Source organism: Danio aesculapii, chromosome 21 (genome assembly GCF_903798145.1).
Source record: "Danio aesculapii chromosome 21, fDanAes4.1, whole genome shotgun sequence".
NCBI lineage: Eukaryota > Metazoa > Chordata > Actinopteri > Cypriniformes > Danionidae > Danio > Danio aesculapii.
In genome coordinates, this window is record NC_079455.1 from 3,161,478 (window position 1) to 3,175,168 (window position 13,691).

At 35.9% G+C, this 13,691-nt stretch overlaps 1 protein-coding gene across 5 annotated transcripts in view; it reads left to right on the forward strand.

Annotated features, from left to right (window-relative positions):
• p4ha2 (procollagen-proline, 2-oxoglutarate 4-dioxygenase (proline 4-hydroxylase), alpha polypeptide 2) overlaps window positions 1-13,691 on the forward strand; it is a 35,947-nt gene continuing 22,256 nt past the window's right edge. For 2 of the 5 annotated variants that reach the window (XM_056446627.1, XM_056446626.1), the window contains exons 1-6: window positions 1-176; window positions 4,870-4,961; window positions 6,343-6,439; window positions 6,552-6,703; window positions 11,028-11,183; window positions 12,376-12,615. In XM_056446627.1, coding sequence (XP_056302602.1) covers window positions 4,883-4,961; window positions 6,343-6,439; window positions 6,552-6,703; window positions 11,028-11,183; window positions 12,376-12,615 — 724 coding nt within the window. In that variant the 5' untranslated portion in view covers window positions 1-176; window positions 4,870-4,882. The remainder of the gene's footprint in view (window positions 177-4,869; window positions 4,962-6,342; window positions 6,440-6,551; window positions 6,704-11,027; window positions 11,184-12,375; window positions 12,616-13,691) is intronic. The other 3 variants (XM_056446629.1, XM_056446628.1, XM_056446630.1) reach the window with 2 other exon arrangements.

Genomic DNA, 13,691 nt, shown 5'->3' on the forward strand with positions numbered 1-13,691 from the left:
TGGAAAGTGTCGAGAGGGTCTTCTGTACGTGGCAGCCACTAAAAAATCACTGCAAGACCATCTGAAACATAGCGGACGGGTGTTATTAAACTCCTGTAGTCGAGCTCTAACCTCACATGGTACTTACAAACCAAACGACACGATAAATAATACGTTTCAGCCGTTTTTACATTAAGGTAAGTGGGTTGTTTTGATTTGCAACAGAATTTCGCGTTGTAACTTACTAACATTAGTACAACATAACGTTAGTGTGTTATAACGTTACCTGTGATTTCTGACATTTATATAAGGTTTATTACAGAAATATGTTAGTTTAATGGTTTTTATTTAAGCAAGTGTCGCTTTTAATCGATTGTCATGCATTTTAGAGCAGTATTGTATTAGCAAGTGGTGTAGTTTAAGTATCGTAAACACTGGTTAAGTAACTTTGTCAAAATTAAGTTGAGTTATGTATGATATGTTACTTTAATTTGATGATTTAACACATTTAATTGAAGCTTTTCAGCTTGTTTTAGATTGATTTCTGAAATTTTGAGAAATATTTGGAGTTGTGTCTGACTTTCTGCAGGTGTTAAATCATTTTTGGCACGAGTGTGTGCGTTTAGCTGAATGTACTGTAAATTATTATGTTTATTCAACTTAATTTTTTTATAAAAAACGAGCATACATCAGTGTTTGAGTGTAGATGTATGTTCTATGAAGAGTTTTGCTGAGGCTCAAACTTCAGCCGCATGTTTCTGCTGCTGTGGGTGGAGAGGAAATTTTCTAGAAGGTGTCGTCATCAGTCTCTTGGGCTCATTTCAACCTTTTTTATTTTAGTTTTGAGGTCATGTTAGTTTGTTCTTATAGTAAAATCAATCTTTTTCAAACAATAATCTGATAGTTAGTTGCCTTTAAAGCAGTTATTCGACTCTCCAAAAAATTTAAATCATTTACTCATGTTTCACTTGTCATAAATCTGTGAGTTTTTGTCGAATACTAATGAATATATTTAGAAAAATGCTGCAAAGCAGTAGCAATTGACTTCTATATTATTTGTTTTACATACTATGGATGTCAGTGGTTACTTGCTTTTAATATTCTTCAAAATATGAAGAATTCAATGAAGATATTTTGAAAAATGTAGGAAACAAGAAACCATTGACTTCCATGTTATTTATTTTACCTACTATGAATGTCAATGGTTACTTGTTTCCAACATTCTTCAAAATATCTTCATTTGTGTTCTACAGAAAAAAAGAAACGCAAGGTCAGAATAGTGAGTAAAATGTACATTTTTGGAATTTCGTTAATTTACTGACTCTCAGTCAAGATGTAGGTGACCCTTTTTTCCTAAGTAGAGCATTAAAGAAGATTTTTAGCTGGTGAATATGTAATGGCAGTCAATGGTTACCCGTTTTTGAGATTAAAAATAAACACACACTAACACGTCCAAATCAATCCCTGCAGCTTCTGATGAAACGCGGACTTCTCATGAAGCTAAACAATCACTCTGTGCAAGAAAAGTAACACCATTTAATACAAAAATTAAAATAATTATATCATAATGTTATAAACATAGTATTGGCTTTATTTCACAGCCTGGCCAACGAGTTCTCTGCATGCGCACAAGCGTAGTGAGTGCAGAATAGTGCAAAACCAACTGCCTAAACTGTGGATTAAGACTAATAATATTGTAAACAATGTTTATTCCCTTGCACAGATCAACCGGTTATCTTTATAAGACCTCAGTGTGTCAACAGGAGCCACAGGGATTGATTTAGACTTGTTTGTATGTGTTTATACTTTATCTCAAAATGGGGTATCAATTGACCTGCATTATCCAAATCACCAAGAACCACAGATTCAGCTTAAATCTTCTTTTAACGCACTAATAATATTGTAAATAATGTTCGTTTTCTTGCACAGATCAACCGGTTGGCCTCAGTGTATCTACAGGAGCCACAGGGATTGGTTTAGACTTGTTTTATTTTATTTCTGTGTGGAGTTTGCATGTTCTCCTCGTGTTGCTGTGGGTTTCCTCCGGGTGCTCCGGTTTCCCCCACAGTCCAAACACATGCGCTATAGGAGAATTGAATATACTAAATTGGCCGTAGTGTATGTGTGTGAATGTGAGAGTGTACGGGTGTTTTCCAGTACTGGGTTGCAGCTGGAAGGGCTTGAAACATATCTTGGAATAGTTGGCGGTTCATTCCGCTGTGGCGACCCCTGATAAATAAGGGACTTAGCCGAAGGAAAATGAATGAATGAACGTCTTTAAGTGTTGATGGTGTGATGAACAACACTGATAATGCAAGTCAGAATATTCTTAATAGTATTTTAAAATGTTATCTATTCGCAGTATTTTGCAATGTCCATGATAAAAACGTTACAAATCTTATGTTGTGTAACTGAATATTGACACATCTAGTACGCAGAGATGTTTATTCATACCTTTTTTTGTTTATGTTGTGTAGCAGTAAAGCAAACATGATTTTACTTGGACGATTACATAGAATCTTTACACAGAAGTTGACAAAGCCGCCTAAATTCACTGAATATTTCCCACCTGCACAGTTCAGTGCATGTTGGAACTGGATTGTGACCTCCTGAAAGTAAATTGAATTGTGGGATTTCTGATTGTTTAAAAGAGTTGTGGTTTTCATATCAAGCTCAACCAATTTGACCCACACCCAGTGAAACCGGTTGTGTGGTTTTACAGTAATGACTGGTCATTTGCTAAAAGGTTTATTAGGTCCAACCCTCACATTCATAGTATACTATAGGGCTGCACAATATATCTTTTTAACATTGTTATTGCACTAATAAAAATAATGTTATTGCAACCAAAATATTCCCTTATTACCGACATGCTGATTTTCTTTGATATTAATTCATCTCTTGTGGCTTTGAAGTTAAATGAGCTGCTTCTCCCTGTCCAGCGTTCCCACATGCGTGTCTGCTTCTCATGGTGTATGTCAGATTTACAAGTTCCTGTAATTCAGTACCAATCGATACTGAGATTTTAAAATCGTCCATTTCCCGCTAAAATTGGAGCGCTGTTGAGTGTGTTCTTAAACAGAGCTGATTTACCGTTGTGTTCACATGCTCGACAGAAATCACTGTGATTGGCCGTGAAGGTCATCAGTTCACCAAAATCACCGCTGTAAACACAGATACAGGGACAAAAGTCACGTTTCAAACACACATTGATCAGCTGGTTTGTCAATAAGCTGATATACGAGCGATCTGCTGATGAATCGCGGCTTTAAAACGCTCCAGTGTCGATGTAGCTGTGGTTACACTCAGTAAACACTAAACAGCGGTGTGTTTGGTGAGTTGATGACCTTCACGGCCAATCACAGTCATTTCTGTTGAGCACGTGAACACAATTCAATTCAATTCCCCTTTATTTGTATAGCGCTTATACAATGTAGATTGTGTCAAAGCAGCTTCACATAGAAGGTCACAGTAAATAGGAACAGTGTAGTTCAGTTTGTAGTGTTTAAGTTCAGTTCAGTTGAGCTCAGTTCAGTGTGGTTTAATAATCACTACTGAGAGTCCAAATATTGAAGAGCAAATCCAACGATGCGCAGCTCTACAGATCCTGAACCATGCAAGCCAGTGGCGACAGCGGAGAGGGAAAAAAACTTCACTAAATGGCGAAAGTGAAGAAAAAAAACCTTGAGAGAAACCAGGCTCAGTTGGGCACGACCATTTTAATTTCTCCGCTGGCCAAACGTCTTGTGCAGAGCTGCAGTCTCAGTGGCGAAGGCTGGAAGCTGGCCTCAGCGAAGACTCGTCTGTCTCTGGAGCGTCACAGGAATCAGTCTCATGTTCTCCACTCTTCCATGACCATCACAGCAGCTGCTCAGGATACGGCCTGGTCCAGGATATGGAAACCTTGGGATCATCTCGTCGTTGGTCTTGGATCGAATCAGTGACTCTGCATAGTCTGAGGGCCTCGGGAAGAGTATCCCCAGGTGGAAATGGAGAATAAAGAAAATAATTAGCGTAGATGCTGTTCATAGTGTATATAAACAAGATGCAGAACCTGTGTGGAAGCCCACTAAGTGGTGCACTAAGTGTATGCTTTACTGAAGAGATAGGTCTTTAATCTAGTTTTGAATTGGGAGAGTGTGTCTGAGCCTCGGGCTATTCCAGAGTTTAGGAGCTATAAATGAGAAGGCTCGACCTCCTTTACTCGACTCTGCTATTCTAGGCAAATTCAATGGCAAATCAGCGCGGTTTAAGAACGCGCTCAACAACGCTCAAATATTAGCAGGAAATGGACGTATTTAAAATTTCAGTATCGATCGGTACAGTAGTACAAAACTACTGTAAACACTGTGACACTAACTATAAAGAAAAATAATAGGATAATATATATAAATGTACTATATAATAAAATAAAATGTTAGGTATGAAGTACATCAAGGATTCAATGTTATTGTTATTGCAGAATAGTGTCATGCCTCCTTTTAAAAACTGAATGTACATCAGAGTGAAAACATTTATCCCCGATTTTATTGAAATTAAACATGTTACTGAACGTATAAATGCTTAGAAACATGGTGTGTGTTGTGTGTTTGTTTAATCAAGTGTCTCTCATACTTTTTTCTTCAGTTTGCAGCTGTTTCTTGACCCATTTGTGGTGAAGCTCTTTTGACTCCGCTTTGTGTTTAATAAGCAGTCTTCAGTTGTAAACCAGCTTAATACACATGTGTGTAGTTTTGCTGCTCCTATAACTCCATATATATCTTTAAATCAAACCAGTGTGTAGCCTACCAAATCTATTCATAACGAACGCCGCAATTTCCATTTAAAGATTTTGGTTCACTCCAATGACATCTGCACATTTCTCAAATGTCTGTCTGGTTTCCTTTGTAGGTTTTTCTCGACCATGGCAGCATTTCTGGTGTTTCTGCTGTCGACTCTGTGCTTCTCTTCTCCCACGCGAGCAGAAATCTTCACCTCGATCGGTAAACTTCATGCAGACACAACAAGAAAACCATTTGACAGTTGATTTTTCCAAACGCATGTGAATATTGTGGCTTTATACAGGCTTTTACGCAAATGTCTTAGATTTAAAAAAGGAAATTTTAGACCTTAAAAAGTCTTTAAATTCACAGAAATATGTTGGCACCAATAGCCTAGTGGTTAAGTGTGTTGACATATAGCAACATAGTGCTCTGGCGACCTGAGTTCGATTCTGGGCTTGAGGGCCAATGCCGATCATTCCACTCTCTTTACTCCCAATGCTTTCCTGTCTGTCCCCCACTATCCTATCCCAATAAAAGGTGAAAAAACTAAAAAATTAAAAATTCACAGAAATATGGTGTTGTATGTCATTAATACAATTAAACGGGTCTTAATTTTCCTTTGTCCTTGTAAAGCTACCCAATAGGTACATCCAGCAATCCATGTAAAAAAGTAAAATTTACAAAACATTAGTAAAATGTTCCCTGTTTACCAACACTCATTCAGAAAACGTAGCCCTATATACATTTCAGGAGATCGCGAATTATGTACCTTGAGATACGTATGGCTGCATTGAATGCTACAGGGGGGTATGACGCCATTCCTTTTCATGCTTACCACCTGACTGCTTATCTCCCTATGGACGGCTTTTCCGCTGTTACCAGTTTGTCCGGTAGCTCGCCATGTAAGTCAGTGGATGCAGAGAAGAGTTGACCAAGTAACAAGTAAATAAAGGGTAAATGCAAATGTAGATTCGGCTTGACTAGTCTATTCAGCATTGAAATCCACAATGATATACATTTTTATTGCAATAAGTTTTCATTTGAACAGTAATACTGCGTTAGTTGATACAATTTAAAGTAATGTTTTCTATTATTATTATTATTATGAAATTAGTTAGGAGAGGTGACGCGGTGGCGCAGTGGGTAGCACGTTCGCCTCACAGCAAGAAGGTCGCTGGTTCGAGCCTCAGCTCACCATTTCTGTGTGGAGTTTGCATGTTCTTCCTGGGTTTGTGTGGGTTTCCTCCTGGTGCTCTGGTTTCCCCCACAGTCCAAAGACATGTGGTATAGGTGAAGTACACCGTAGTGTGTGTGAATGAGAGTGTATGGATGTTTCCCAGTGATGGGTTGCGGCTGGAAGGGCATCCACTGCTTAAAACATATGCTGGATAAGTTAGTGACCCCTGATGAATAAAGGGATTAAGCAGAAGGAAAATGAATGAAATAAATTATGAAATTACTAATGGCGAATCGAATGTAGTATAGTTTGGTTAAATTTACCTTCGGCCCACAGCTCTCAATGATATTTTGTTGGTCTTTAATATGACAGATAAGTTTGGGCACCCAGCCATTTTAAAGGTTTTTCCACTTCTTTTCACAGGCCAAATGACCAACCTGATATTCACCGAGCGGGAACTGGTCCAGTCCCTAAAAGAATACATTCAAGCAGAAGAGCTGAAGCTTGAAACTGTCAGAAGGTGAGTCTGTCTGTCTCTGAAGTGCATGTTTTTTCATGACTGCACATGAAGCCGTGACTCATTTCTGTGTGTGTTTGTTTTGCTGTGTGTCTTCTCCATCTGCTGGCTCCAGCTGGGCTAATAAACTGGATAAGTTGACGCGTACATCCACATCAGATCCTGAAGGCTTCCTGGCTCACCCGGTGAACGCTTATAAACTGATGAAGAGACTCAACACAGAGTGGTCCGAGTTAGAGAGCCTGGTGCTTCAGGACCCTTCTGATGGTATAGTATTGTTTATATAAACCCTCCTGTGAAATATTTTTCAAATGACATGTTTTTTAAAATAGTACAAACATTTTTTACTGTATTATATTGGGTTTTTTATGGAGAAAGTTTTGTTTCTTTTACTTTGCCTGGACTAAAAATATATACAGTTGAAGTCAGAATTATTAGCCCCCCGTATATTTTTTCCCCTCAATTTCTGTTTAACAGAGAGCAGATTTATCCAACACATTTCTAAACATAATAGTTTTAATAACTCATTTCTAATAACTGATTTATTTTATCCTTGCCATGATGACAGCACATAATATTTGACTAGATATTCTTCAAGATACTAGTATTCAGCTTAAAGTGACATTTAAAGGCTTAACTAGGTTAATTAGGCTAAAGTTAGGGTAATTAGGCATAGACAATAAAAAAAAAATAGCTTAAAGGACCATGAAACCTCCTTATTCAGTTTAAGTCTACCTCAGAATTAAAAAAAAAGCTTAATGATGGGCGTGGAGCGCTGTGAGCAGAGGGAGGAGTGGGCGTGGTCGACAGAGCAGGGGAAAAAGAGGGGAGCAAACAACTGTCAGTTGGCTCCCAAAATAAGACACAAACCGTGAGAAGACCCATGATTTTATAGTTTATAAAGTTAAAATGCAAAGAAATAAACAGTAATAATTAAATGCCCTGCTATATATGTTATTTGTAGTTTCATATACACATAACTACAATTTGTTATATCATTATAACGCATTAAGGGCGCGTCCAAATCCACTTTTGCTATTTTAAGGATGGAAAAATTCACACCTGGTCTAACAGGGTTTGAGCATAACATGCATTAAACCAATCAGAGTCTCATCTCCCATTTCCTTTAAGAGTCAGATGCGTGGTGCATTTGCTATTTACATGGCGGACTTTGTAAGTGGAAAAACTGAACGCTTCACTAGCGAGAAAACAGTTACACAGAGCATCTGCAGCGCAAGGATAAAAAACGAGCCTCCTCCATTCAGCCTCTTTACTTTCTCTTTATTTTTACTTCCTTTACTTTAACTCCTATACTTACGTGAATAAGAAACGATGGAAACTGATTCCACTGAAGACATCCATTAGCCTAAATATTTAATTTAGTTTAAGCGCAAAGATTTGCTTCAAAACTATTTCTAAATTCAGCTCTAATCTCCAGCAAAGGAATAAATGAACAATAACAATGAAATGTGGTCACACAACTGAGTTATATCCAAACTCACGTCCTGTTCTGATGCCCCATATGGTGATGCAGACGTCTCCAAAACCCCACAGGTGGACAAATCTAAACTTGTGTTTATTAAAACAGATATAAATATGCAGATAATAAATAATACTGATAATAATAATAACATTATACTAATGCAGATTTTCATGAATAAACTGAAAAAAGGCATGTAGGCAGTGGTTTTTATAATTATGTAGAAAATACTAATTTTTGTAACATTTTAATCCTTTAATTGTTTTCATTTGTAAATATATGTGCGTATTGCTGTACATCCTGTGTGTATTAAGCAATGTGTACGTGTTTGGACCCACATAGGCGCATAACTAACACACTCTGCGTTGGACTGTAGAGCAGCTTTTAGCTGGTCAATGATGCGGTCTATTTCAGTTTCTCAAAATAGCAACGCACCAACAATGCGCCTTAACACACCTCCTTTATAGATCAGCACACACATGAGTCCACAAAGTGGTGCAAATGGATTTGCTATTTAAACAACGCAGCACAAAACGCGAAAATTGTTGCGCTGGTCTGAAAATAGCAACAAATCACGCCAAACACGTCTTGCGCCTTATTGTGCCTGGTGTATGACAGTGTCCATAGTCTTTATGATGGTAGTTGTTCTGGAAAAGGTATAATAAATAAACTTGAATATGTGTGAAAAACATTATGATTTCATTTACAGTATTTCATTCCACTGTAATGATATATACTGAAACACCACCCAGCCTTAAAATAAAGAAAAGTGTATTTAATAAGTGTGGAATTTTTGTAAAAACATTAAATCTTAACAATTGCAAAGCTGTTGCGTCATGGTGGCGCAGTAGGTAGCACGATCGCCTCACAGCAAGAAGGTTGCTGGTTCGAGCCCAGGCTTGGTCAGTTGACATTTCTGCGTGGAGTTTGCATGTTCTTCCCGTTTTGGCATGGGTTTCCTCTAGGTGCTCTGGTATAGCACTGGACCATGCACATGTGCTATAGGTGAATTGGGTGAGCTAAATTGTCTGTAGTGTATGTGTCCGAATGAGAGTGTATGGGTGTTTCCCAGTGTTGGGTTGCAGCTGAAACGGCATCCGCTGCATAAAACAAATGCTGGATAAGTTGGCGGTTCATTCTCATGTGGCGACCCCAGATTAATAAAGGGACTAAGCCGAAAAGAAAACGAATGAATGATTGCAAACCTTAAACTGGTAGCGTGCACAGTATATTTAATAGATTATATTTTAAAGGGTTTTAAATAGGCTTCGATCATATTTGGCATGCTCTGAGATCTCCACCAGTTCTAACACGTTTAACATTTGCTTCAGAATAAATCTCTTGTCAGCTCTTAAAAGGCAGCTTAAAGATAATGCCAAAAGATAAAACCGTATAACAGTAACCACACCACAAAATTATAGTGCGCTATAAACGCACAGCTATCATAAAGCTACAGTCCCAACCAGGTCGTTATCTTTGATTATAGCGTCCTACAACACTACAAATGACCCAGACCTAGACAAACAACCCTTTTCAGATATTTCCCAAGTGCTGTTTAGCGGAGAGAAGATTTGAACACATTTGTCAACATAATAGTGTTAATAACTAATTACTAACTCATTTATTTTGTCTTTGCCATGATGACGGTACATAATATTTTAGAATAAACATACAGATACAGTTGAAGTCAAAATTATTCGCCCCTTCTGTAAATTTTTTTTTTCCAAATATTTCCCAAATCATATTTAACAGAGCAAGGAAATTTTCACAGTATTTCCTATAATATTTTTTCTCCTGAAGAAAGTCTTATTTGTTTTATTTCAGCTAGAATAAAAGCAGTTTTTAGTTTTTTCTTAAATCATATTAAGGTCAATATTATTAGCCCCCTTATATCAATATCATGATAAAACCACATACCGTTATTAAAGCTTCAGCAATTAATCGCAATAAGAAAATGTGATGTTATCATAAGCCCCGTCTCAGCTGAATGTGGACTTGTGTGTGCATGTGTTGCTACATGTTGCCACGTGGAGTTCTCAAGAATGTTTCCACTTAAATGATCATCAAGAGACAGAGAGAGAGAGATAATATACAGAGACATCAACACAAGCCCAGCATCGCACAGATTGTTTGGCGAAGTTATATTACTAAGGCTTTGGTTAACATTTATAAGCTAATTAATTGCATAATGCAAATTGACTGAAATTACCTCCAAAATCCCCAAATAACTGTTATATTTTATTATTCGAACATCAATAATTAGGTTCAATATTTAAGTTATCACACAAACCATTTAGCCTTTTAATTGGTATCATATATACACAAGGATGAACAATGGAACTGAAAGCCTGATTTTAGACCACAATTATTCATTGGTATGGTGTAGGGCCTCCTTTTTGCGGCTAATACAGCATTAGATCACATTGGAAATGACAGATACAAGTCTTGCACAGTGGTCAGAGAAATTTTGAGCCATTCTTCTTGCAGAATAGTGGCCAGGTCACTACGTGATGCTGTTGGAGGAAAACATTTCCTAACTCGCTCCTCCAAAACACCCCAAAGTGGCTCAATAATGTTTATATCTGGTAACTGTGCAGTCCATTCTGTCTGGATATTTTGGACTGGCACAGATGGATGGCTGAGCTGACTGAAGAACGACTTCAGGATGTAAAGTTTGAACCATTGGTGCACATGGTCCTTCAGGATGGTTTGGTGGTAGCGTAAGTATTGGGCTTAGGGAAAACCATGATATTGCAGTTCAAACGATCACTGGTCCACCCCTATGCTACACTCTGGGCATGCAACAGTCTGGGTGGTACGCTTCTTTGGGGCTTCTCCACACCATAACTCTCTTGGATGTGGGAAAGACAGCGATGGTGGACTCGTCAGAGAACAATACATGTTCCACATTGTCCAAAGCTAAAGATTTTCACTGCTGGCACCAATCAAACCGACGGTTGGCATTGCACGAGTGATTAAAGGTTTGGCTATAGCAGCCGGCCATGTAAAATGACCCTATGGAGCTCCGGATTAACATTGGATGAACATTTTATCTACTAAAAATGTTTGACAGCCCTATTTGTTTTTCTTTTTTTGTCCTGTGGTGTGAAGGCTTCATCTCCAACATGTCGGTGCACAGACAGTATTTCCCAGATGAAGAGGATGAGAAGGGAGCAGCCAAAGCTCTGCTGCGTCTGCAGGACACCTACAAACTGGACGCAGAGAGTTTCTCCAAAGGAAAACTGCCAGGTCAGAGGCAGCACTCGGGTAACTCTATAAATACATACATACATACATATATACATACATACATACATGCATACATACATACATACATACATGAATAGATGTATAAATACATACATACATACATACATACATACATACATACATACATACATACATACATACATACATGAATAGATGTATAAATACATACATACATACATGCATGCATGCATGCATACATACATACATACATACATACATACATACATACATACATACATACATACATACATACATACATACATGCATACATGCATACATACATACATGCATACATACGTACATACATAATTACTTATATAAATAAATAAATATATATAAATAAATAATAAATAAATAATACATACATAACTAAATAAAAACATGATAAATATTTGCATGTATGCATAAATTAATATGCAGTATATACTGTGTATATAATATATAATGTATGTATTTAAATAAATATGTACATACAAAGTAATTATGTAATAATTACTTGTAATAAATATGCTTACAAAAATTATGCGGAGTGGCACAGTGGGTAGCGCTGTCGCCTCACTGCAAGAAGGTCGCTGGTTCGAGCCTCAGCTGGGTCAGTTGGCATTTCTGTGTGGCGTTTGCATATTCTCCCCGTGTTGGCGTGGGTTTCCTACGGTTTCCCCCACAGTCCAAACACATGTGCTGTAGGTGAATTGGGTGAGCTAAATTGTCGGTAGTGTATGTGTATGGATGTTTCCCAGTGATGGGTTGCAGCTGGAAGGGCATCCACTGTGTAAAACATATGCTGGATAAGTTGGTGGTTCATTCCGCTGTGGCGACCCCAGATTAATAAAGGGACTAAGCCGAAAAGAAAACAAACAAATGAATGAATACATAAATGAATATATAAATAAATACATACATAAGTGCATGCATACATAAATTAATAAACTGATTAGTAAAAAGGGCAAAGACTAAACAAAATGAATAACTTTACTAACATTTGCACAAAAACAGAATTATTAATACAACTACAACAGTAAATTGATGCAGAATACGACAAAATAATGAAACTAAAGTGTTTACATAAGACTCATTTGAAGACTCGCATGTTAAAAGAGCACCCCCAGATGCAAACGGGGCCTAAAAACCACAGAAATCCATGCTCATGATCTCGGCACTGATTGGCTGTGTAATGTTTTATCTTCAGGAGTGCGTTACAATGCTCTGCTGACGGTGGACGACTGCTTCGACATGGGGAAAATGGCCTACAACGACAATGATTACTATCACTCAGTGCTGTGGATGCAGCAGGCGCTCAGACAGATGGACTCCGGAGAAGAGGCCAAAACACCGAAAGCGGATGTGCTGGATTATCTCAGTTACTCCGTCTATCAGATGGGGGATCTGCCACGAGCCATCGAGCTCACCAGACGCCTGCTGGCCATCGGTAACACTAACATCAACATCCACAGCACTACATTTATTTACTTTATTGAGTTACTTTATTTACTTGCAATTATATTTATTTATTTGACTGCAATTATTTTTATTTAATTATTTAACATATTTAATTCATTTACTTGCAATTATATTTATTTTTTTTTAGTTATTTACTTTTTATTTAAATTTATTTATATGCAATTATGTTTATTTATATTTGATTATTTGTTTACTTGCAATTATATTTATTTATTTTTATTTATTCTCTTTATTTAATTTATTTACTTGCAATTATATTTATATTATACATGAATTTACTTTATTTATTAACTTGCAATTATATTAATTATTTAAATTTATTCATTTGCTTTATTTATGTATTTTATTTATTTACTTGCAATCTTATTTATTTATTTTATTTATTTACATTATTTATTTACTTGCAATTATATTGTATTAATTTAATTTATTTACTTGCTATTGTATTTATTTGTTTTATTTACATTTAGTTTATTTTATTTACTTGCAATCATTTTTATTTATTTATTTCATTTATTTAAGAAACTTATTTGGATGAAATAATATGTATTTATTTTATTTACTTTCAAATTTAATTTACTTGTAATTATATTTATTTACTTTATAATTTATTTTACTGAAATTATGTTTGTTTAGTTTTATTTATTTATTTATTTACTTGGCTTTATATTTATTTATTTTTATTTATTTATATACTTTAAATATATTTACATGCAATTAAATTTATATATATATTTTTAATTAATTAATTAATTAATTAATTTTCTTGCAATTTTATTTATTTATATTTATTTGTGTACCTTATTTGTTTTATTTATTTACTTGCATTTATTTTTATTTTATTTATTTACTTGCAATTTTATTTGTTTATTTTTTTATTTATTTGAATAATTTCCTTGCAATTATATTCATCTGATTAATTTAAAAAAATCCTACATTTATATTTATTTTATTTATTCAACTTATTTTTTGTTTACTTGCAATTATATTTATTAATTAATATTTATTTTTTATTAATTTAATTAATTTTATTTATTTTTTACT